General features: G+C 37.8%; 1 protein-coding gene across 2 annotated transcripts in view; it reads right to left on the bottom strand.

The window, feature by feature from the left end:
- Positions 1-17,428: 17,428 nt before the first annotated feature.
- JPH1 (junctophilin 1) overlaps positions 17,429-25,477 on the bottom strand; it is an 87,141-nt gene continuing 79,092 nt past the window's right edge. Inside the window, exons 5-6 of one of the 2 annotated variants that reach the window (XM_054595664.1) lie at positions 19,893-19,988; positions 17,429-19,809 (exon numbers count right to left, since the gene is read on the bottom strand). In XM_054595664.1, coding sequence (XP_054451639.1) covers positions 19,908-19,988 — 81 coding nt within the window. In that variant the 3' untranslated portion in view covers positions 17,429-19,809; positions 19,893-19,907. The remainder of the gene's footprint in view (positions 19,810-19,892; positions 19,989-25,477) is intronic. The other variant, XM_054595663.1, reaches the window with a different exon arrangement.

Raw genomic sequence — 25,477 nt, 5'->3', positions numbered from 1 at the left:
GCCTCTTCCCCATTCCCTGTCTTAGTTAGAGGCCCCAAACCTGGATGTCATTCTTGAATTCTACTTTTCTCTCCCTCTCCACACCAAATCATTCAGCATCTCAGGTTAATCCTGTCTTCTTAGTGTGGCTCGTATCTGCTCATTTCTCTTCACCTCCACAGTTGCCATGCAAAGGTAAGTAAGGAATAAGAAAATGATCTCCAATTTGGCTCATAGCTTTGTCTTGCCATCCCCTAATCTTAAATGCCTGAAAAAATGTCAAGGTGCTAAGAAATAATTTTTTAAAAAATTTTATTTTATTGTGGTAAGGTTTCTTAACATGAGGTTTTCCCTCTTAGATTTTAAGTGCACATACAGTAATAGACACAATGTTGAACAGCAGACTTCTAGAACTTACTCTTCTTGCTTCACTAAAGTGCTATACCTGTAGGTTAGAAATCCTTTTCTTAACCAAGATCAGTGAACTTCTGGCCTTTTTGGAAATGTTATCAAATTGCTTAGCAAACTATTTTTACAGACACAGTCATAGTTTTTGCCAAATGGAAATGAGTGATATCTCAATAGGATTTCTTACTTATGCTTACATATGCTTAAAACTTCTTACTCTTCTGCAAAGGTTTGACCCCCCCTTCCCATTTCACATAGTAGTATTAACACTGTAAAACAAAATAATTGGGGTGTCATGCCCTTAAGGCACTAATGTGTGAGCTGTCCAAGGGCAAGGTTATTTCAGTTTTATTAATCACTCATCAGTCTTGTTGCACATATGTATGTTCCTAGGCTCTTTTGGGACAGAGGGATGGGACAAAGTCCCCATTTGCAAGGAGTACTTGGCCTAGAGGTAGAGACAGACTTGAAAAACATGATTTATGCATTAAAGTGAGAATCAAGCAATGTGGTCTGGAGTCACTGAGGAGGGGCATTATTAACTTGAAGTCCTATGTCTGGAAAGTAAAGATGATCTGGATTTGAGATCCAGTGCCAACTCCATATCCAGCCCCCCTTTCCATTTCAGCCAAGAATGTAACCAGTGTAGCAGGCACAGGCGTTTGAAAACCTCGTTTTAATTTGCATTTTCCTGGCCACCAGTTGGGTTGAGGATCTTTTCATTTTTATTGACTGTGTGTTATTTTCTGTGCTGTGCATTGTCTATTCTTGCCATTCATGGAAAATCTCAATGTTGAAAATAAACTCTATGATGCAAATAGGGAGGTTCTCTGATGCTTTTTGAAGGATTGGTTTCATAAATCCTACACACAGCTCCTGACGAAAATAAGGATTAGGATGTTTTCCTAGAAGCTCCCTTGCTTCCTGCCACACACACTCTTGCCTCTCTCTGATAATCAGGCTTCCTCTTCTGGCCTACTAGTCACTGAGAAAGGTCAGTGGGACGTGATGGAATCTATGTGAGGACACTGTCGTCATGTTTAACTGCCTAGTTGTTTTCTTTCCTGTCGCAGCTAGGAGAGAAAGTCTGCACAGATGGACAGAGGGAGTATATGTGTAGGCTTGCAAGTGTGAACACTGTCTGAGAAAAAGAAAGTGAGTGTTGGAAATCTTAAAGAACGAGGTCCAATTTCATATCTGGTTTGATAAATTGCTTGGTGGCTGTGAGAATGACTCGTTCATTGATATCTGCCTTCAACCTCAGGTACCAATATTTGTCCCAATTAACTCTGAGGACTCAGCCTTTATCTTATCTTGCCTGATGGCAGTCAGAAGGGCTCTCCAACTGTGCCTGGTGCTCTAAGCTCTTGGTGGCCAGGGAGCAGGATCAGAGCTGCTGATGGGGAAAGATGCAGGAGAGATGTAGGGGAAGGAGCACCCAAAACTTGGAGCTGCAGACCCCTGGGTGGCAGTCTTGGCTCTGCTACCGATCAGTAGCGTTTGATAAAACAATTCTCTCTACCCCTCGGGGCCTTGGTTTTCTCCTATGCAAAATGGGGAGAGTGCTTCCCTGAGTTACTGTAAGGACCAAATAACATGCCTGCTAGGCAGACATTAAGTATGTGTGTGTTCCTTTTCACTCTTCTCTATTCTCTTTGCCATACCAGATATAACCTAAGCAAAGGGGTAGACTGTAGTAGGTGCCTGATACTTGTGCATTGCTTGATTACACAGAGCAGTGGTTCTCGAAGTGGGGTTCCTGGCCAGCAGCATCAAAAGCACTTGAGAACATGTTAGAAATGAATCCCCAGACCTCCTCAATCAGAAGCTCTGCCCATGGGGCTTGGCAATGTTTTACCTGCAGGTAGTCCTAGTGCTGGTTACAGTTTGAGAATCTGAAAATCTCCTTCCTATTGTGGCCCATATACAATGAGATTTGGTGAGAGGGGAAAAATGCTTGTTAAAATCCCAGGAGGTGATTTTCATCTCATTTTATGTTTTCCTTAAAATAGTGAATGGCTTATGTTTCAAGGAGGAGAATTGTTTCCTGTTACCCAGTGCAGAAAACACCTGAGTTCATTTTTGTGTGGGATTTGAGCCCAGCTGTCTGAATCTCTTCACTTAACTGGGACAGTTATCTTATTTCTGTTCTTTCTCTATAAATATCAGTGACAGAATTTATAAACTAAAGGATGCCACACTGAATACTCAGCTCTGGAAGAGCTGATATTATGATGTTTTGCTATTATTTCTGATTAAGTATATTTTAATTTTATGTAAAGCCAGGTCTCGCTGGCTGGTGTGGCTCAGAGTGTTGAGTTCTGGCCTTCGAACCAAAAAGTCGCAGGTTTGATTCCCAGTCAGGGCACATGCCTCGGTCGCAGGCCAGGTCTGCTCTTAGGAGCATGCAAGAGGCCCTAACATTGTGAACAGTGATGTTTCTCTCCCTCTTTTTCTCCCTTCCTTCCTTCCCCTCCCTCTAAAAAATAAATAAACTCTTTAAATGTATATTTAAAAATAAAGAGCCATTCACCCACATTCTTATCTATAGTGACTGAACATAATAGCTGGACCCATTAACACATTTCTGCATATTAGTGAGAATCTCAATTAAAATATATATATATATATAAAATGTCAGGAAGTAAGCTCCTACAGACAAGAGTCATCATTGTGGCAAATCTTTGTCAGGCTCATTTCTCATGTACCTTAATTGAACTTTTTTCTCATGCCGTCTTTGTGACTAATAGACATTAATAAATAGCTGTACCTAGTAGATGTAATGAGTGTTCTGTATTAAGTGGTCCTAAACCTTTTATGAGAATGTGTCAATGCTTATCAGTGTACCCCCTAATGGCCAGTAGGAGTTTTGAATTTTAATTGTCTGATTTTTACTCTTGAGAAGAAACCTATTTAATTGTTTAAAGTACAATGGATTCTATATGCAGAATACATTTCTTAGGATAGGACCTGAGGCTTAATGACCAAAGGTTGGTAGAATTTCATTTCAATGAACTTGAAGAAACATCAATTATGTGTAATAAATGCAGTCTGATGATGGAGTAAGTAAAAATTGCTAATAAAGGTGAGATTATTAATTGTAATAGTACCTACTACATTTGAGAGGTTACCATACACCAAGGAGTTGACTGGAGTTACCAGTTTGATTCTTATAAATCACTGTGAGGCATAGATGCAGAGAAGGAGCCGGTGGTTGCCAGAGGGGAGGTGGTTAGGGGGCTGGGTGAAAGAGGGGAAGGGATTCAGAAGTACAAAATGGCAGTTACAAAATAGTCATGAGGATATAAATTACATCATAGAGAATATAGTCAATAATATTGAAATAATTATGTATGGTGCTTGATATATTAGGGTAATCACTTTGTAAAGTATTGTCTAATCACTATGCTGTGCCCCCAAAACTAATATAAAATGATATTGAATATCAACTGTAATTGGAAAAAAAACCACTATGAGGCAGATATTGTTCCTATCAGACATGAAAAGTACCCTTAGAGTGTAGCAGTGTGGACATGTGATGTTTGGATGTGTGCTGGCAGGGCCAAAGGCTTTGGGGACACCTCAAAAGCAAGATCCATAAAAATGACATCTGAGAAACTGGCATGCCTGAATTTGGGCCACCTTATGCTTCTCTAGTTGAATTAATCTCAGCTAAGCTGGGATGTTTGTTCAACTGCAATGGTGAATCGTGTGTGTCGAATATGCTACTAGTCTTAGGAGACCGGCAGGCAGGGAGCTGTGATCAGGTGTGACAAAGAGCTCAGGCACGCAGGGCTCTAAGGCATCAGGCAGCGTACGGAACACGGTGTTAACCTTCCTGAAAGCTTGGAGCAGGATAGCAAATAGATTTTAAGTGCTTCCTTTATAATTTGCTCAGGTAGTCTTCAGAATGTCAACACAAATACAGGTAAATTGTTAATAGACTGAACCAATGGAAATCCCAAAATACAATCTATTTGGATCTTTAGTGTTAATTTTTATAGTCTGTTAGATCTTTTAGATTTTCCTTTTTGTGAAGAAAAAGATACATGTTTATTAGAATAAATGGAAAGATATCTCTATGCTCACAATTCTAATGGATGAAAACCAAATTGTAAAGTAAGAAAATACACAGAAATAAGAGTGGACACTGAAAAATGATAAATTATGCTGAATATCTCATATTACTTGTATCATGACAAACACCTTGGATGTAGATAACAACAAACCTTATTCTGAACTCAGAAATATTTCATTTTTTGGTGCTTTCTTATTTGAGATTACTTCCCAAATTTCTGCTTGGTTTCAGTGGGCTGATAAGTAACAACAGACTTAATGACACGTTATCCTTTGGAATATTGTACAAATTTGAGTATTTCTAATCTCTGCTAACTTCATTTGGCTCAGGTAACTTATGTTAAACTGCTTTTAAAATGCCATCTCTAGTTCTTAGGTGAAGGATTCCACCACTTGTTTGTTCTGCAACAATTCCATGTTTGAGTACCTCCTTGGGTTTATCAACTTCAGAAACAGCTACTTGACCTCTAGGTATCCACTCTGCTGGTTGAAAACTGTTGTTACAACATACTGAGAAAATTAGATGACCTTAGCTTCTTCTCACCTTTGCATCTGCTTTTACTGCATAAAGGATGTTATATTCATCTATTAGATTCTTTTTTTTTTCAAATATGTGCCACATATGGCAGGAATGTGACATGCACAGTCCTGAAAACATAGGCGTCCATTGCTTTCCCTAAAGCAAATACCATCTTGAATTCCATTGAATGTTTGATATTGTTCTTGATATTTCACTGATGAGTTTGGTTGAGGCAAGTATGGAGACAAGGAAAGATTTATATGTAAACAGTATAATGATCTTTGTGAAATTTATTTCTACCTCCATATCCTCTCTTCAAAATTATTTTCAAAGATTGATATACTATATTCTTTTTAAATGTTTAAAAAAATTTTCAGTTATAGTTGACATACAATATTATATTAGTTTCAGGTGTACAATGTAGGGATTAAACGTTTATATAACTTACTAAGTATCAATCTAGTACCCATATGACACCATGCATAGTTATTACAATATTACTGACTATATTCTCTATGCTGTCTCTTATGCCCCTTTGACCATTTTTATAACTGGCAATATGTGCATCTTAATCCCTTCCACCTCTTTACCCAGTCTTCCAACCCCCTTCCCTGTGGCAACCATCAATTTGTCCTGTGTATCCATGAGTTTGTTTTTGTGTTTTGTTTGTTGGCTTATGTTGTTTTTGAGAATTCACATATAAGTGAAATCATATACTGTTTGTATTTCTCTGCCAGACCTATTTCACTTAGCATAATGCCCTCTAGGCCCATTCATGCTGTTGTAAATGGCAAGACTTCATTATTTTTGTGGCTGAGTAATGTTTCATTGTACACATGTATCATATCTTTTGTACCCACTCATCTGTCAATGGACACTTAGGTCGCTTCCATACCTTGGCTATTGGAAATAGTGCTGTAATGAACATATGGGGTGCACATGTCTCTTCAAATTAATGTTTTTGTTTTCTTTAAATATATTCTCAGAAGTGGAACTGCTGGGTCATATTGTAGTTCTATTTTAATTTTTTTTGAAGAACCTCCATACTGTTTTCTATAGTGGTTGCACTGATTTACAGTCCTGCCAACAGTCCATGAGGGTTCCCTTTTCTCCGCATCCTCGCCAACACTTGTTTGTTGATTTATTGATGGTAGCCATTCTGACAGGTGTGAGGTGATATTTCATTGGGGTTTTAATTTACATTTCCCTGATGATTAGTGATGTTGACAATCATTTCATATGGCTATTGGCCATCTGTATTCCTCTTTGGAGTAATGTCTGGGTTCTTTGCCCATTTTTAAATCAATTTTTTCTTGGTGTTAAATTGTATGAATTCCTTATTATTGGCAAATATCTTCTCCCATTAAGTAGATCTTTTTGTTTTGTTGATGGTTTTCTTTGCAGTGCAAAAACTTTAGTTTGATGTAGTCCTGTTTATTTATTTTCTTTTGTTTCTTTTGCTTGAGGGAACATATCAAAAAAATATTACTAAGAGTGATGTTAAAGAGTTTGTTGCTTTTGTTTTCTTCTAGGATTTTTATGATTTCAGGTCTTACATTTAAACCTTTAATCCATTTTGAGTTTATTCTCATATATGGTATAAGAAAGTGATCCACTTTTATTCTTTTGCATTTATCTGTCCAGTTTTCCCAACAACATTTATTGAAGAGACTTTCTAACCATGTATATTCTAGCCTCCTTTTTCATAAATTAAACAGCCATATTAGGCATGGATTTATTTCTGGGTTCTCTATTGTTTCATTGATCTGTATGTCTGTACCATGCTGTTTTGATTACTATAGCCTTGTTCTATAGTTTGCTATCTGGTAGTGTGATATCTCTAACTTTGTTTTTTTCCTCAAGATTGCTTGGACTATTTGGGGTCTTTTTTGGTTCCATATGAATTTTAGAATTATTTGTTCTAGTCCTGTGAAAAATGCCATCAGTATTTTAACAGGGATTACATTACATCTGTAGATTACATTGGGTAGTATCGACATTTTAATGATGTTAATTCTTCCTATCCATGAGCATGCTATATCCCTCCATTTATTTATATCTTCTTTAATTTCTTTTTTCAATGTCTTACAGTTTTCCTAGTATAGGTCTTTTACTTCCTTGGTTAAAATTATTTTTAGGTATTTTATTTATTTTTGATGAAACTGTAAATGGGATTGTTTTCTTAAATTCTCATTTTGATAGTTTGTTATTGGTGTATAAAAATGCAATCAGTTCCTGAATGTTAATATTGTATCCTGCTACTTTTACTGAATTCAAATGTAATAGCTTTTTGGTGGTTTCATTAGGGTTTTCTATACATGAGGTCTGTGCAGAAGGTATCCAGCCATGTACTATGAAAAATAGAGACATTTATTGAAGAAGATACAAGAAACATTGTAAATAGGACAATGACACCTCAGTCCCCTTCAAAATAGGCACCTTAAGAACTCATATAGTTCTCCTACTCGCTGTCAGCTGCTCCATTGTATTTTTCTGAATCTCATCAATGGTCTGAATTCTCTCCCTTTTCAAAGATGATTTTAATTTTGGGAAAAGTCAGAAGTTGCAGGGCACCAAATCTGGGCTGTAGGGGAGCTGAGTTACCAGGGTGATTTGAGGTTTCACCAAAAAACTCTGCACAAGATGTGATGCATGAGTAGGCGCATTGTCATGATGAAGCTGCTTATCTATGCTTTTGCGTTAAAAGTGTAACTCTAGAAAACAATAACGATATCCATATGCAAAATAATACCTTGGAATATGATAATTGGTTTTGTAATTGAACTAAAAATTGAGTTAAAAAATTAAAACAGAAGATGATTTCCTGAAAGTTTGGGCCAAAAACGTGGGTACACATTTGATACAGGAAAATATGGTAATTGTTCATAGTATTTCCTTATAATCCTTTGTACTTCTGTTGTGTTGGTTGTCACTTCTTTTTTATTTCTGATTTTATTTATTTGGGCCCTATCTCTTTCTTGATGAGACTGGCTAAGGGTTTATCAACTTTATTTATTTTTCAAGAAATCTGCTCTTGGTTTCATTGATTACTTCTATTTTTTTTTAAGATTCTTATTTATTTCTCCTCTGATGTTTATTTTCCCTTCCTCCTACTTGGACTTTTTCTTTCTCTAGTGAAAGTATCAATTACATCTCTCTGGTCTAATGTGTCATTTAAGGCCACTGCTTTCTTGTTGATTTTCTCTCTGGCTGGATGATCTATCCATTGATGTCCATGGGGTATTAAAGTTCCCTACTATCACTGTTTACTTTTGAACTCTCCTTTATGCCCATCAATATTTGCTTTATATATTTAGGTGCTCCTATGTTGGATATGTAAGTGTTTATGAGAGGTATATCCTTTCCTTGGATGGATCCCTTTATCATTATGAAATATCTTTCTTTGTTTCTTGTTACAGCCTTGTTTTAAAGTCTATTTTGTTTCTGATACAATACTGCTACTCCAGCTTTTTTCTTTGTTTCTATTTGCATGAAATATTTTTTCCATCTCTTTACTTTTAGTCTTTGTGTGTGTTTTAATCCTCTCAGCCACCTTGTACCTTTTGTTTGGAGCATTTAGTCCATTTACATTTAAAGTGATTATTGACAGATATGTGGTTTTGCTATTTTATTCTTTTCTGTTTTTGTAGTTCTCTTTTTCTTAATTATTTTCTTGCTCTTTTCTTCTATGTTAAATGACTTTCTATAGTGTTGTTTTTGGATTCTTCTTTATTTCTTGTATATCCCTTGTAGATTTTTGGTTTTTGGTTACCATGTGCTTCATATATTCCAAGGTATATTTGTAGCAGTCTATTTTAAGTTTGAACAAATTCTAAAATCACTACATTTTTTACTCACCCCTTCCACGTTTATTTTTCCTGTTATTTTCTACTTCATGTGTGTGTGTGTGTGTGTGTGTGTATGCCCTAATTTATTATTGTACTTACACATAATCTTCCTACTTTTGTCTTTTAACCTTGATAGTTGGCTTGATTCACTGCTTTTACTTTTACTGTTTGCCTTTGTCAATGAGAATATTTTTCTTTCCTATATTTTCTTATTGTATTTTTGATCTTTTCTTCTTAAAGAAGTACCTTTACCATTTTTTTTGTCATACTGGTTTAGTGTTGATAAACTCTTTTAGCTTTTGTGCTGGGAAATTCTTTCTCCTTCAATCCTTATCAGTGATTTTCAACCTTTTTCATCTCATGGAACACATAAAAAATTACTAAAATTCTGCAGCACACCAAAAATATATATTTTTTGCCAATCTGACAAAATATGTACAACTTTGTTTTGCTTTTTAAATATATTTTATTGATTATGCTATTACAGTTGTCCCATCTTTTTCTCTCCTTTCTCCTCCTCCGCTCTGCACCCCCACTCCCGCCAGCATTCCCTCTCCCCTTAGTTCATGTCCATGGATCATACATATAGGTCCTTTGGCTTCTCCATTTCCTATACTATTCTTAACCTCCCCCTGCCTATTATGTGCCTACCAATTATGCTACGTATTCCATGTATCTTTTTCCTCCATTCTCTCCCCACCCTCTCCCTGATGACAACCCTCCATGTGACCTCCATTTCTGTGATTCTGTTCCTGTTCTACTTGTTTGCTTAGTTTTGTTTTGTTTTGTTTTTTTTTAGGTTCAGCTGTTGGTAGTTGTGAGTTTGTTGTCAATTTATTGTTCATAGTTTTGATCTTTTTTTCCTTAGATAAATTCCTTTAACATTTCATAGAATAAAGGCTTGGTGATGATGAACTCCTTAAACTTGACTTTATCTGGGAAGCACTTTATCTGCCCTTCCATTCTAAGTGATAGCTTTGCTGCATAGAGTAATCTAGGTTGTAGGTCCTTGGCTTTCATGACTTTGAATATTTCTTTCCAGTCCCTTTTTGCCTGTATGGTTTCTTTTGAGAAATCAGCTGATAGTCTTATGGGAATTCCGTTGTAGGTAACTGTTTCCTTTTCTCTTGCTGCTTTTAATATTCTCTCCTCATCTTTAATCTTGGGTAATGTAATTATGATGTGCCTTAGTGTGTGCCTCCTTAGGTCCAACTTCTTTGGGACTCTCTAAGCTTCCTGAATTTGCATATCTAGTTTCTTTGTCAGATCAGGGCAGTTTTCCTTAATTATTTTTTCAAACAAGTTTTCAGTTTCTTTCTCTTCCTCTACTCCTTCTGGCACCCCTGTGATTCGGATGTTGGAGCGTTTAAAGTTGTCCCAGAAGTTCATAATCCTCTCCTCATTTTTTTGAATTCTTGTTTCTTTATTTTGTTCTGGTTGAATGTTTATTTCTTCCTTTTGTTCCAAAATGTTGATTTGAGTCCCAGTTTTTTTCCCTTCACTGTTGGTCCCCTGTATATTTTTCTTTATTTCACTTTGCATAGCCTTCATTTCTTCCTTTAATTTGTGGCCATACTCAATCATTTCTGTGAGCACCCTGATTACCAGTGTTTTTGAACTCTTCAACTGATAGGTTGGCTATCTTCTCATTGCTTAGTTCTTCTTCTGGAGTTTTGGTCTGTTCTTTCATTTGGGCCATATTTATTTGTTTTGGCACACCTGTTATGTTGTAAGGGGTGGAGTCTTAGGTATTCACCACGGCAGGGCAACCCACTTTGGGGAGTTGTGGTGCTGTACGTGGGGCAGGGGTCAGAGAGGGAACAATGCTGATTGCTTGGCTCTTGCCCTGCTTTCAGTCACTTCTCTTGCTTCCCACAAGTGAATTGTGCCCCTCAGGTGCTGATTCCTGGGTGGGTGGGGCTTGTGTATATTCTAGGATCCCATGGGCCCCTCCAAGAGACTCTCTTGTGAGACTGGAAGTTTCTCCCACTGCCACAGGTTTTTACATCCAGAGGTTTGGAGGCTTTAGTTTCCCACTTTGGAACCCTGTGTTATGTGGTCTATCTTGCTCCCCAGTTGTTCCTCCTGGCTTATCCGCATGTGAATGTGGGATATCCTGGTCTTCTAGCCCCCGCCTTGCCCGCCCAGTCCTCCAGCTGCTTCCTTGTCTCGTGTCCTCTCCATGCTCACTGCCTGTCTCCACCCCTCCTACCAGGCTGGAAATGTTTCCTCTTTAACTCCTTGGTTGTCGGACTTCCATACAGTTCTGGAAGTTCTGGGTTTTTGTTTTTAAATTAGTTGTTATCCTTCTTTTGGTTGGGCAAGGAAGCAAAATGTATCTGCCTACCTCTCCATCTTGGCCAGATAAAAATATGTATAATTTTGATGCATTCACACTGGATGGCTTTGTTATGTTAGCTGTTGTCATTTTTAAACAATCTAAGGGAAAAGAGGTCCATGTCTCTGACTAAATAGTCAGGTATTGCATGTTTTAAAAATTCTTGCGGCACATTGGTTGAAAATCACTGATCTAAAATGATAGTCTTGCTGGGTCGAAATCTTGGTTGTAGGTGCTGGCTATTCATCACTTTGAATATTTTGTGCCAATCTTTTCTGGCCTTCAAAGTTTCTGTTAAGACATCAGCTGGATAGCCTTATGTCAGCTCCCCTGTAAATGGCTAACAGCTCTTCTCTGGTCACTTTTAAAATTCTTTGTCTTTAACCTTTGGTATTTTAATTCTGATGTATTTTGGTGTGGATCTTTGTAAATTCATCTTGTTTAGGACTCTGTGTTTCCTGGACTTGTATATCTATTTCATTAATCAGTTTAGGAAGGTTTTCAGTCATTATTTGTTCAAATAGGTTTTTAGTCTTTTGCTCTCTCTTCTCATTCTGGTACCCCTATGATGTGAGTGTTGTTACATTTGATGTTGTACTAGAGGTTCCTTAAACTATGATCATTATTATTTTTTTTTGGTGTTCTGTTTTGGTGTTTTTCTTACCTTATCTTTTAGCTTACTGATTTGATCCTCTAGTGTATCTAATCTGATATTAACTCCACCTCATGTATTCTTCATTTCAGTTACTATATTAATTTCTCAGTGTTTCTTTTTTTATCTATTCCACCTTTGTTGAAGTTTTCACTGAGTTCATCTAGCCTAATCCTAATTCCATCCTCGTACCTGGTGTTTTGAACTCTGTATCTGGTACATTGCTCATCTCCATTTAGTTACCTTTTTTGGAGTTTTGTCCTGTTGTTTTATTTGGGATGTTTCTTTTTCTCCTCCTTTTGGCTGCCTCCCTGTGTTTGTCTCTGTATATTAGGTATATTTGCTGTCTTCCAGTCTTGGCAGAACGGCTTTATGTAGGAGGTCACCTGTGGGGCCCAGTGTTGCATTCTCCCTGGACACCTGACCTGGTACTCCCAGTGTGTTCCTTGTATGGGTTGTGTGTGCCCTTTTGTTACAGTTCAGACTTGACTGCTCTTGCTATGCTAATAGGTGGGACAGACCCTCAGACTGGCTATGAGGGCTAGCCATAATTACAGCAGATCAGCTACTGTTGGGGGCTGCCCCCATGGAGTGGGATTTGTCTTAGTGGGGCTCTGGTGCCTGCTGAATCTTCCCTTTGTGTGTGTCATTTGTGGAGTTCATTGGGTGGCGTTCAGGTGTAGTCTGAAGCTGACTTCAGGGTGTGTTTTTCTGGGGCTTCTTGAGAGGTGCTCTGGGTGTAGGCCAAGATTAGCTGCTGCCTATGCCTGGCCTATGACAACCTGGTAGAATCTTCAAAGTGAGTCGTTTCATGTGTGCTGGGCTTGGAGGCACCTGGGAGAGACTATGCTGGGAATTGAGGTTGGCTGCCCCCAATAGGGGCTGCTTAGCAAGAGAAATGGGGCAGACTAAGGCCAGCCACTGCTTGCTTGGTGTTTGTGAACTTTTGAGAGATTTTAGAAAAGTCTATACAGTGTGAGCCAAGGAAGGCCACTTGTGTGGAAAAGCAGCTAGAAGAGGTTCAAACCAGGTGTGCAAGCTGGGTGTGGCGGGGTCTCATTGAGTCACCAGAGCAGGGGGAATGATGGTAGCTAAGTTAATGGAGAGCTCAGATTTGGTATCTTCCTGCCACGGCAGGCTGGGGACAGGGGTTGGGGGTGGGGAACTCAACAAAGGAACAGTGGCGTCTTCCAGCATTTCCATCCTGAACCTTGCCCTCCAGCTCCCACCCTGAAGCATCAGTTCAGTTCCTCCCCATATGGCCCTGGTGCTTTTCTAGCTGTTGCCCTAGCACTGGAACCAAGAGTGGGCCTGTACTCAGGTCTTAAGACCTGCAGTGTCTAAGTCTCCAGTACCCTCAGTCTCACTCAGCCACAGTCCCTAGTGGTTTTCATAGCCAGATATTATGGGGACTCCTCTTCCTGGACCTAGGGCTGTGGGAAGGGGGAGCCCAGTGTGGGGCTGAGACACCTCACTCCACAGGGGTGACCTCTGCAGCTAAGATATCCCTCTTAATTCTTAATAGCTACACATGTGGGTGTGGCACTGGACCATTCTGTGTCTCTACACTTCCTACCAATCTCGATGTGGCTGCTTTTTTATATCCTTAGTTATAGGAATTCTGTTCAGCTAGTCCTCAGGTAGTTCTCAATAATGGCTGTTCTATAATTTAGTTGTCATTTTGATGTGATCATGGAAAGAGGTGAGCATTTTTGCCTACTCCACCATTTTGACTGTAAGTTGATATACTATACTCTTTACCATAGTAAGTGAACAGCTTTATCAATCACTAGCTGAACAAATCTTCGGCCCTCACTTTTGTGTTAATTTTACTAATAGTTCATCTACATCATACTTGGGATTCAAGAGAATATCAAAGTGAGAAAATTTCAAAGCGAAAAGAACACCATGATATTTGTTTAAATCTTTTAGGCCTCCTAGGCAGTGTATTTTCTGGGTTAATTCTAGATACCAAGTTCAAACACACAAAACCAAATTCATTTATAAAGTGCCTCTTACTCCAAAAATACCAAGATGTTATTTAAATGTAAAACTTTTGTTAATGATATTCAGTATAAGGTTCAAAAAGAAATATCATAGATAAATACATTACTAAAAGTCATATAACAGTAGGATTGTAAATACATTATTCAGACCTTCTAATAGACTCAACTGTAGTTACAGCAACCAAGTGGCATTAATAAACTTACAGAAATGGGCTTATAACACACAATGTTACCGTGAATTTCATATTTTCTACCTTTTCATGGCTTATGATTGTGAAAGTGTGGAATAATGCTAGTCAATATATGAAATGAAAAGGTACAATATTATTTTTATTTTTAAATTTAATCTTTATTTTTCCATTACCATTTAGTCCTCTTATACCCCCCTCCTCTGAGCAATCACCAACTGTTGTCCATGTCTATGAGTCCTTTTTCCTTTTTGTTCAATCCTCCTACCCACTAATGCCCCCTACTAGTTGTCATCCTGCTCCCCATCTATGAGTCTGTCCCCATTTTCCTTGTTAGTTCAGCTTTATCATTAGACTCTACAAATGAGTGAAATCATATGGTAGTTGTCTTTCTCTGACTGGCTTATTTCACTGAGCATAATGTTTTCCTGGTCCATCCATACTGTCACAAAGGGTAAAATTTTCTTTTTTTACAGTGGAGTAGTATTCCATTGTGTTAATGTCCCATAGTTGTTTTATCCACTTATCTACTGACGGGTCATTTGGGCAGCTTCCATATCTTAGAGATTGTAAATAACACTACAATGAACAGAGGGGTGCTTATGTTTTTTCAAATTAGTGTTTTGGGTTCCTTCCAGTATATTCCCAGAAGTGGGATCACTGGGTGAAAAGGCAGATCCGTTTTTGTTTTTGAGGTATCTCCATACTGCTTTCCACAGTGGCTGCCTCAGTCTGCATTCTCACCAACAGTACAACACCTTCTCCACATCCTCGCCAGCACTTGTTGATTTATTGATGGTAGCCATTCTGACAGGTGTGAGATGGTATCTCATTGTGGTTTTAATTTGCATTTCTCTGATGATTAGAAACATTGAGCATCTTTTCATATGTCTGTTGGCCATCTGTATGTCCTCTTTGGAGAAGTGTCTGTTCAGGCCCTTTGCACATTTTTTAACTGTCTTCCTAGTGTTGAGTTACATAAGTTCTTTATATATTTTGGAAATTAACCCCTTGTTAGATGTATTTTGGCGAATATGTTCTCATACACTGGGTTCCCTTTTTATTTTGTTGATGGTTTCTTTAGCTGTGGAAAAGCATTTTAATTTGATGTAGTCCCATTTGTTTATTTTTCCTTTGTTTCCTTTGCCCTAGGAGATATATTGGCAAAAATATTGCTACAAGCAGTGCCTGAGATTTTGCTGCCTATGTTTTCTTCTGGGAATTTTATGGTACCTGGTCTAAAATTTAATTTTGAATTTATTCTTGTGTGTGGTGTAAGGAGGCTGTCTAGTTTCACTTTTCTGCATGTATCTGTTCAATCTTCCCAACACCATTATTGAAGAAACTTTCTTTAGCCCATTGTATGTGTTTGCTTCCTCTGTTGAATATTAATTGACTATAAAGGTGTGGGTTTATTTCTGGGCTCTCTATTCTGTTCCATTGATCTGTGTGTCTTTTTATGCCAGTACCATGCTGTTTTGATTATTATGGTCTTATAGTATAGTTTGATATTAGGTAGCGTGATTCCTCCAACTATGTTCTTTCTCAGGATTGCTGTTGCTATGAGGGATCTTTTGTGGTTCCATATACATTTTTGAAGTATTTGTTCTAGTTCTGTGAAATACATCACTGAAAAAGCACAGTATTTAGAGTCAGATCAAAAATAACAAATTTTTATAATTTTTGGCTGCAGGACCTTGGGCAAGTCATTTAACTGCAGAAAATCTTCCATAGGAATTTTATTGAATTTAATGCGACACTGATGTGAAAGTGTTTCATAAAGTAAATGTCTCATATTCTATAGGGAAAAGCATATGTGAGTGTCAAGAATGAAGTTCATAAGTGTGGTGTTTGGTTTTACAGTGAGAAAGACTCACTGATCACTCAGTGAAGAAAGAAAATCACATGACCTATGGCATAATTAACCCTTATAAAGAGGCCTCCAGTGGGATTTCACTTTATTTTTTAATGTGTTTGAGACACAGACATTTAATATTTTTTTCTTAGTTCCATTAATTAGTAAAAGCTAACACATACAAAACTGTTACTATGTGTCAGGCACTGAACTAAGCACTTACTGTATATGAGCTCACATGATCCTCACAGCCAGCCTGTGAGGCCAGTGCTATGACTGCACCCATTTTACAGAGAAAAAACCAGGGGAATAGATTAGGGGAGGAGGAACAGTCAATGAGGACCACATCCAGAAGTTTTTCTGTTATTATTTTATTATTTTCTCCTACCCCCATTATTAGGGGTATTTCTCTTACCCCTATAGAAGCTGCTAGAGAATACTAAAGTACTTTGCAGTAATTTTGAAGTAAAAATGAAATGTCGGACATATTTTACAAACCTCAGATGATCAAACACAGCCTCATGAACCATTCCCATGGACAGGCATATTATGCCACATCTACAGCCACATATGAAGTTGGAAACATGAGGCTACACCACATCCCAGAGCATGAGAAGAGGGCGGCAAGTTGCACTGAGTGTGAGCCTGAAGAGCCTGCTCACCATGACTCTTGAAAAAGCGGATTGCATTATATGAACACGGAGAATATTTTCCAGATTTTCCCCAACCACACAGTCGTCTCCCGAGCTTTGGCTTCAACCATTAACACATGTGGTTTGGACATGAATCTGGAATCAGTCATCGTTCTAGCACCCTGTGCTTTTCCCGCCTGCTCCCAGTCTGTTCTGTGCTGTGTTCCTTTAGGATTTGCTAGATGAGTTGTTTAAATTGGTAAATCTGTTAGTACCTAGTGGTGGTAACTTTGAGCATTATTTATATGGAGGTCTCCAATATATTAGCCCTCAAAAAGAGTGACAAATCTGGGCATTTATAAGTGCTCTGGCCGCTCCCCGGGAAGCTGTTCTGGAAAAGGTCCTTTTATCATACCGTGGAGGCAGCTTGCCTAGGCCAACACCGAGGATGGCTTCAAGGGGAGCCCAGTGGCTGCACACTGGCCTAAGCTTCCAGAAGTGCTCTTAAGCAGTAGGGGCTATAGCAACATATTAATTTATTTGGGGAACAATACTGAAAAAACTTTAATTAATTGAAAAGTACCCATACAAGAAGGAATTTACTTAAAATTTGATTTTTTTCTTGAAAAATAGGGGCCGACCTGAAGCCCTGGATAGGGCACAAATCCAATTAATGAAGGGAAGAGACAGTACAGGGAATCAATCTTATTTTGCAAAATTATTTGGAAGACCCAGGATGAAAGAAACATAGAAAGAAATAATGGTGCAGTACAACTACATTCTGCCATGTGGCTTCTTGCAACACCACCCCTCCCCACTTTTCCATTAATTTTTCAGCAGGTCTTTCTTTCAACACTACCACCACCACCAAAATTCCATGTAACTGCAGACAGTAATTTACTCACAAAGGAAACACACCTGCAGCTTTTTAAATAACCAACTTTTTTTATTAGAGCAGATACAGTTGTGAAAACTGTACATTATACATTTTGGTTTCAAGAATTATAAATAAAGGAACTCACAGGTAGGGAGTTCTTTTTCACAGCAAGAAACTTTAAATAAACAAGTCATGTTTTATTAAGTACATTGGCAGACCTCATGTGCTGTCCAAAATGTAGAGTACAGTATAACAACCCATTAGAAAGAGCCTTTCATGTAAAATACAGCTGTGCACATTTTAGAAAAATACCAACAATTTTGGCTTTGTTTTAAAAAAGCTTATAAATCATACATATATTTATAAATGGAACCAACATGCTCACTGTATAAACATATCCTTTAGTTATCTGTTACCCATTATTTCAAAGCATTACACATTTTAAATAAACACTTAGTAAGATTAAATATTTTGTTTTTTCTTTAAAAAATCAGCTTTCCCAGCATAAAGAGCTACGGGGTTAGGAAGGAGAATTGAGAGTATTGAGACTGACAGAGGAACTGAAACGGTTCTTGGGTAAAAACATACTTCTTAAATTTAAAAGTCAAAGCAAAATGTAAAAAATAAATAAATATACAAGTTGTAATTTTCATTTGCTCTCTTTCTGCTTTCTTCTTTATTCCATATTGGTCACACCCAGGATTCTCAACATATTGTACTTCTGCAAAAAACACCACTGGGTTACTACCTTGCAGGTGACAGAGCATCCAGGCCACCCCTGTGCTACCACATGAATTGTTTCTTCTGCATCGAAAAGGTAGCAAGTAAGGTGAAAAGAACTGGATGAAACCATGCAGACTGTGAAAATATTTAGGAATAGCTCCCTCTCTACAATGTAATGTTTCATAGAGATTTAATAGAAACCTTTCCTCCCCGATTTCTTTTTAAATAATTACTTTTAGAAAGACCATGTAGTTTCTCGAAGTAAGCATGCTTCTGAGTAATAAAGGATTAATTTATAAAACAGCAAAAAATCAGATTATGTCAGAATAACAAAGGACTGCAAAAGACAAATACTTAAACAAAAATGTCTAAGCCTTTAAGATGTGAAATAAAATTAAAAAAGGACTTTGAAAAACACAAAAGGCATAAAATTGAGAAGCAGTGATTTCACAAAGCTTTACGCTCTACCTGAATGTATTCAACAAAAATATTCAGTTGGAAAAAAAAAGAAAGAGAAGAGCAGTTATTAATAGCATCTTGCTTAACTTTCATGGGAATTAACATAGCCACTGACAAGATTTTATTTGGTTGTAAAGTACGTCAGCAATGAAACTGAATCTTTTAAACACCGATTACTGCAACCCATGCAACATTCTGACTTCTTAGAATTCTGTTGTCTTTCAGCTTTTAAAATTGAGCACCTCCTAAGTGCATAAATAATTCATTGAGTAACATTAAAAATATTTAAAATTAAGTTATTTCTTAGGAAGGTATAATGCTTTCAAATTGCTAAATTTTAAAGATAAACAGCCTTTCACCAAAGGTTTAGGAAGACTAAATGACATAAAAAAAAATGATGTATTGCTGTCAAAATCAACACATTTCTCTAGAATCTTGTTGTTTCTTTTCCTTGAGATGCAACATGTGTGTTTCATCTGGCCAGGACCGCACGTGGTAGATGACCATACATCATATTTAAATAAACAGCAAAAATAGTCGTGCACAAGCAAACGCAACGTTTTCTCCCAGAACGTTCCGGGAGACGTTAAAGCAGCAGGTCATGGCATAAGACTGCTGAGTGATGCTGCTACCTCGTTCTTGTAATGAGACAGGAGTGACTGTTGGAAAGGTGGCGCAGCAACACAATCCTCCGGCCGCATTCCTCAGGCTCGTTTGTTTCCCCAGCTCCCTACTGAAAACGTCAGATGGTAAAATAGTAAGGCAGCTGTTGACTTCCATCAACAACAACAAAAAAAACGCAGCTCCATACATTTCCAGTTTAGTCACACTCTGCTAGGACAGATGGAGTAGCCAATGCCAAGAACTTTGCCGGATGGGGCTGCTTCAGCAGATTTTTAAAGAGAATGATTATTAAGTTTTGTGCTCCAACACAGCTGCTTGCTTCAGCTCCCAGAGGACCCCAAAGCCATAAAGCACTCCCAGGGGGAACCGAATGGGTGCTCTGGCTGCATTTTCCAAGTTTCATTTCTCTTGTGAGCCCATCCTAATTCCGAGCCTCCTTCTCTGTGTCTGAGTCTGACTGGGGTGTGCCATTTAAAGGGCTGATGACACCACTGCGGAGAACTGTGGGCTAACACTACTAGTTGTCATGACTTCACCGAAGGGTCAAAACAGTTGTATCATTGAGTAACTATGTTGAATCGCATTCAGGCACAGCCAAAATTAAAGTGAAGGACAATATGTAGCTGTTAAAAAGAACATGAATTTGAATATGGGAAAACAATGTTGTATTTTATGATTTTTATATAGAAATTAAGGCCATTCTTACCTTTCCTAACTCCAATCAAGTTAGAAAGTGAACAAAAAGGATGGCCAATCCGATATTCAAGAGCATGACAAGGACAATCATGACTGAATTAGGGCCCTGGAAATAAAACAGAAAACAAGCATAACTTTAACATTTTAATATCAGTACATAAATTGACTCACAAAAGCAATTATTAAAAATATAAAAAACAGTTGCAGTAAATAAGGCATTAATAATGACAGCAGTTACAAAAGGTATAAACTAAAAATAGCACTGTCATATTTAGATGAAGCCATCTCTGAACTTTCACTTAAAAATGAATCTAGTTAAAATTAAACCTAAAATAATAACTTAAAAAATATGCCACATTCACCTCAAAACACTGGGCAAGAGTCTGGGTGAGACACACATGCTAGAAGCTAGCATGGAGTAGATGTGCATTTTTTGTTAAGGTGCAACCTGGATGAGGAAGAATTATTCTTGTAAAGGCAGTTAGAATGTGGGAGTAAAATCCGTAGACAGTGAGGCCTCCCAGGAAAAATTTCGAGAAAACTCAAAATGAGGTTCTCTCACTCTTGCTTTCTCTGGTCATCTTTTTGGACACTACCCCTTCCTTAAAGTAAAATCTGCAAGTGGGAAGTTGAACACTTCCAGAAATTATTTTACAGATCTAATTTTTTTGTTTCTCTGCTTATAACTCTAACATTTCAGAAGTCAAGTTATGCCTAAGAAAGCAAAGAATCCTATTTTGATAAATACTGCTGTAATATATATCACATCGCTGAAGGTACCCAAAATTTGTTGACTTGTTTAAAAAAACAAACCAGCCTTATATGACCCACCTTCTCAGAGCTGCCCAAGCCCAGCCACCTTTGTACACAGATTTGATCTTGGTAGTTACCATTAAAATTGTGTCTTATTCTTAAATAGCATTAAAACTGTTCTAAAGCTGGCCTCATGACTTAGATGGGGAGGCAGTCTTGTTCTTAAAGATGAGAAAACTAACACTGAAACTGATAGTCCTCAAATGCTATACTGTCGTAATTTTGGCAGATGGGGTTAGTGAGCCAGACTGGAACTGCCACTGGTCCCATGGTCATCTTGCAGGGTCTAGGGTTTGGGTCACACATCCTTGAAAGAGGTCTCCTCCCTGGTAGAGGTCAGAAGCGTGTGCGCCATTTTTCTCCATTATAATACGTCATGCTTTAATGTAATTTTTGTTAATTTGCTGCTGTTCCTCCCAGGCTGAGTTCCACAGCGGCAGGACCCCTGCCTTGTTTACCACTGTGCATCCACACGTAGGGGTTGCCCAATTAATTCAGACAACCAATGTTTAATGAAAACCTCTCTTCTGGCGCTTTTCCAGGTGACAGGGGTATGGTGAACAGACTAATTCACTGCCTTTAAAGAAGAAGAGGGTGATTAAAAAATCAGAGTGAGGTAAAGGAGGAAGTAAAAGTGGGTGCCCTCGATATAGGGATTATTAGGAAGAAGGAAAACACTACCTAGTTCCTAAACTCCAAGTAAATGAAAGGGTAAAAAAAAATTTACCGCAGGTCTTTGTATGTCAGGCAATGAACTAAGATTCCTTTGTAGATTATTTGAAAAAATTCTTCACAAGTGATTATTAGTTCCATTTTACAGAGCTGAGAGGGTGTGTGGCCCAAGGCTACTCAGCCAGTTTGAACAAATTAGAACCAGAATTAAACTTTAGTCTGTTCACTGCAGAGCTCATGCTCTTTTCTCTATATCCCCATGAAAGCCACAGGCCCTAGTTTAAAAATATTAATTTCCCATGAACTTCTTTAAAATGGTATTTTCATTTATACCCTATGATTCCACAGTATTAGAAAAATATCAAAATTTTGTAACTATCTGTGCTTCTTTTAAACTATTTGTGTTGCAAACGATTAGGAGAGTACTAACCCAGGCAACTTTCCAATCATGGTGAACTCAGAATACATAATGTGGGAAAGTCTTATAACTCAGGAAATAATTCAGATGATTTTTTAACATCACAGCAGCATGGAGATTAAGGAAATGCTATGAATACTATAAACTTTGATTAGATTTTGCTCATGAATGTGTTAAGAGTTTTGGGATCATTTCAATTGTCTTGGGTCAATGGATTTAATTCCCAATTCCAAAAGACAGTGACATGCAAAATGAGAAAATTTTTCTATTGAACATATATTTATCCTGTGTATATTCTAATACAGACATCCATTTATCCTACCACTTATAAAGCTGTCTTTAAAGATGACTCAGTAAAGATGAGGGTAAACCAGCAATAACAGGTTCAAATAGCAACTAGGCGAAAAGTAAATTCTAGGACGCTGTGTTTAATATTAAGGCAGATATCAAGATGTGACCTCTATGTTCTTCAGCTCCCTTGCTGGGTACAGGGTGGAAAACTTTAAGGTGAAGTTTCATAAATATGACTGGTGGCCAGTTGTAGCTTAAAATAGCAAAATGAAAAAATCAGTCTTGCTTTTCAAGACTGACTGGGACAGGTGTCGTGAAGGAAGCTGTTGCAGGGTAAAGTGCAAGTCTTGATTGGAAGAAAATTTGAGGCAGTTAGAATATCAAGTGCAGGAAGTCAAAATATGGAAAGTCATTCTAACTCAAAATCAATCTTTCTTTTTTTTCTTTAAGATGCTATCCACTCATTTAAAATGGTGAGGATTTTTCTGATAAAGGTATAGTTTATGTTAAATGGAAAACTCCAAAAAACATAAAAGAACAAAGCTTGCTTCAGTATTAATAACAACATTTAATTATATGGATTGACTGTTTTTGTTGTGTGTGTGTGTGGTTCGAACATGATCGGACAGGAATGCTCTAAGTTTTACAATTCAAGAGAAATAACAGGTAAATCTCAAACTTGGAAGCTCAGCAGAGTAATGGCTAGGGAAAAATTCAGGCAGTTTTCAGAAGGGGTGGCAATTCTTAATTAGAAGACCCCTTACCAGTCTATCTAATAAGGCTCTCAAGATGCCTTCCCTGCCTTCTACCCGAGTCTCCAGGTAACAAAATCCTCCAAAAACTGTGGTGTCACATGAGCCTACATGCAACCCCTGCCCACAGGAGTCACAAATCTCTTTGGGGGAGGGCGTTGTAGAGTAATCCCTGCCAGTGCTCCCCGTCTCCCCACTCTCATATTCAAGGAATTAATCTGCTCTAAATGTTAGCCTGAGTCCCAGAAGACTTTCTAGATTTCTAGATCCATCGCCAGGGTCATCTGGAGGTTGGGTCAGAGTCCACTGGAATACAGCAAGTTTTCGAATATGTTGTTTTGTTCAACATAGTTTCATTATAAGATTGAGGAGAAAAACAACTGATTCCTGGCCAGGGCCACTGTTTATGTGGAGTGTTCCTGTTCTCTCTGTGTCCGTGTAGGTTTTCTCCTACATCCTAGAGATGTGCAGAGATGTGCATTGTCTCAATCTGAGTGTGGGTGAGCGGCTCTATGATGGAAGGGCATCCTGTCCAGGATGGGTCCTGCCTTGTGGCCTGAGCTGCTGGGACAGGCTCCGGGCCACACATAACCCCGAACTGCAATAAGCGGGTTGGAAAAGATTTATAGTACTTGTTTTTAGTTATCTTTCTTAAATGTGTGTATAGCTTACATTTATTTTATTTAGTGTTTAATATTAGAAGTGTTCTGGATCTTTATTTAGAAGTGTGGTGATGGTTTTGTGACCAGAAATATGGTGTAGAAACTTCACTCTTGTTTATATCAATTAGCCTGTAGTGAACTGGTTTCATTACAAGTCATTTCACTTAAAGTCGTGGTTTCCAAGAATCTGTGTTGATGATGTGATGTGAAGACTTACTGTATTTATCAGCAATTAATAATAGACAATGGTTTTTGAGCTCTTCCCATGTGCTAGGTACCATGCTAAGAACTTTATAAGTATTAATAACTCTATGATAGAGGATGAAGAAACCAAGTCACAGAGCAGTTAGGAAACTTGCCCCAGGTCACAAACCAGGAAAGTCACACAGCTGGAATTTGAACCTAGGAAGATTGGCAACACAGTTCACAGCCTCAGCTACTAGCCTAGACTGTCTTAATAAGCTGGTTGAAATTCTAGTTTCAGTTTGGTGAGCCACCCTACAAATGGCGATTCTGACTTAAACTTGGTCTGTCAGCTGCCCACAAGGAGCACTAGCTGATTCAGTCTGGTTTTCCATCAAATGTCTGCTTTAGTGTGAATGTTTCTATGAATTTTCAAGTTGTTATTTATAAACCTCTAACTTATACAGTGCCGTTTAATTTCAAAATTATATGCAGTACTCCTTGGTTTTAAAGGTTGTTCATTGACTACCTTGATGGTGGTTTTGTCACTTCCTAGCTCTCTATGAAGAAAAGTTAACAGGGTGTGGAAGGCAGCTTTCAGTTATTACTAGGAAGAGAAGATTAATTGTTAAAATCTTCCCAGGAAGATGCCATGTCAGTCCTGACTTCTGGTTCCCGTGGTGGCAGAAGTGGGAGCAGAAGTGGGAGCTGCTTGTCCTCCTCTCTCTCCCTTGGGGTGGGGGATGGGGGCCCTAGAGACAAACCTATTGAGCTGGGAGATGCTTGGCTAACTCCAACAATCACACAATTCTCCCCATCAGTGAAACAGGTTCTTATTTTGTTTTTGTTTTTTGTTTTTTTTTAAATAAACAAGGAAACTGTAAAGTTTATCGAAGAACTATTTCAGTCAAGAGGTAGGTAACTCACCTAATTGTAGGACGCTGGGGCACATGCTTCCCTGTGGGCACTTGTGGGAGTCAACTGAACGCCGCCCACCACAGGGAACCTAAAGCTATAAATTATAAAGCCTTGTATTGTTTGAATTTCCCCCTTGTAAATTAGGCAAACTAATATTAATATAAATGTGAGGCTTAATGAACCTGTAAATAAAAATGCTGAAGTAAAATGAAAAGTGAACTATTACATTTAACAACTTCAACAGTAATAACATATATTATAGGTATAATATCACGACACTGAAATATCAGTGTTAAAACTTAAAAAAAAAAAAAAAAAGCTTACTAAACAGCCAGAGTCTCAGTTACTGTTTTGAAAACTGTCTATCCCATGGGCTTGACTCAGAAAGTTAATCCAGTTAATCTGATTAATGTATATTTAGATAATTAAAAAGATTAGAATTTGAAAAAAAGGGTGGGAACCAGTGTTTATACCTATTAGCAAAGTCAACAAACCTCAAAAATTTCAAATGTAATTAAAAAGATCAATTTCAATTGTTTAACCCTGTGAGAAAATTAAGCAGACCAAAAAATAAAAGAAACTGATGATTGTATTATATTCTTGTTGGCCAAGATACTAACACACACCTTTATGTAAATGTCTCTGAAATTACTAGGAGATATTGGGTTGACTGTGGCTTCTTCTCTAAGCTAGGAAAAACCTGTGACACCTCTGTCCCAAAGGCTTATGAATAGGCTGGTCAATGGTTTATCCAAAATTACCCAGCTTTAGATTTTATAAATTTACAGAACTTGATAAAATATGAATTCCATATCATTAACAAATAAATCTCATTTGGGGCTTATTAATAACTGGAAGCTTTCTGGTTGAATAATAAAAATCTTAA

This window comes from Pteronotus mesoamericanus, unplaced genomic scaffold, assembly GCF_021234165.1.
Source record: "Pteronotus mesoamericanus isolate MK-2021 breed Mesoamerican mustached bat unplaced genomic scaffold, CSHL_Meso_final scaffold_54, whole genome shotgun sequence".
In the NCBI taxonomy this organism is placed as follows: Eukaryota; Metazoa; Chordata; class Mammalia; order Chiroptera; family Mormoopidae; genus Pteronotus; species Pteronotus mesoamericanus.
The sequence above is the reverse complement of the archived record's forward strand: the minus strand, read 5'-3'. Positions and strand labels throughout refer to the sequence as shown.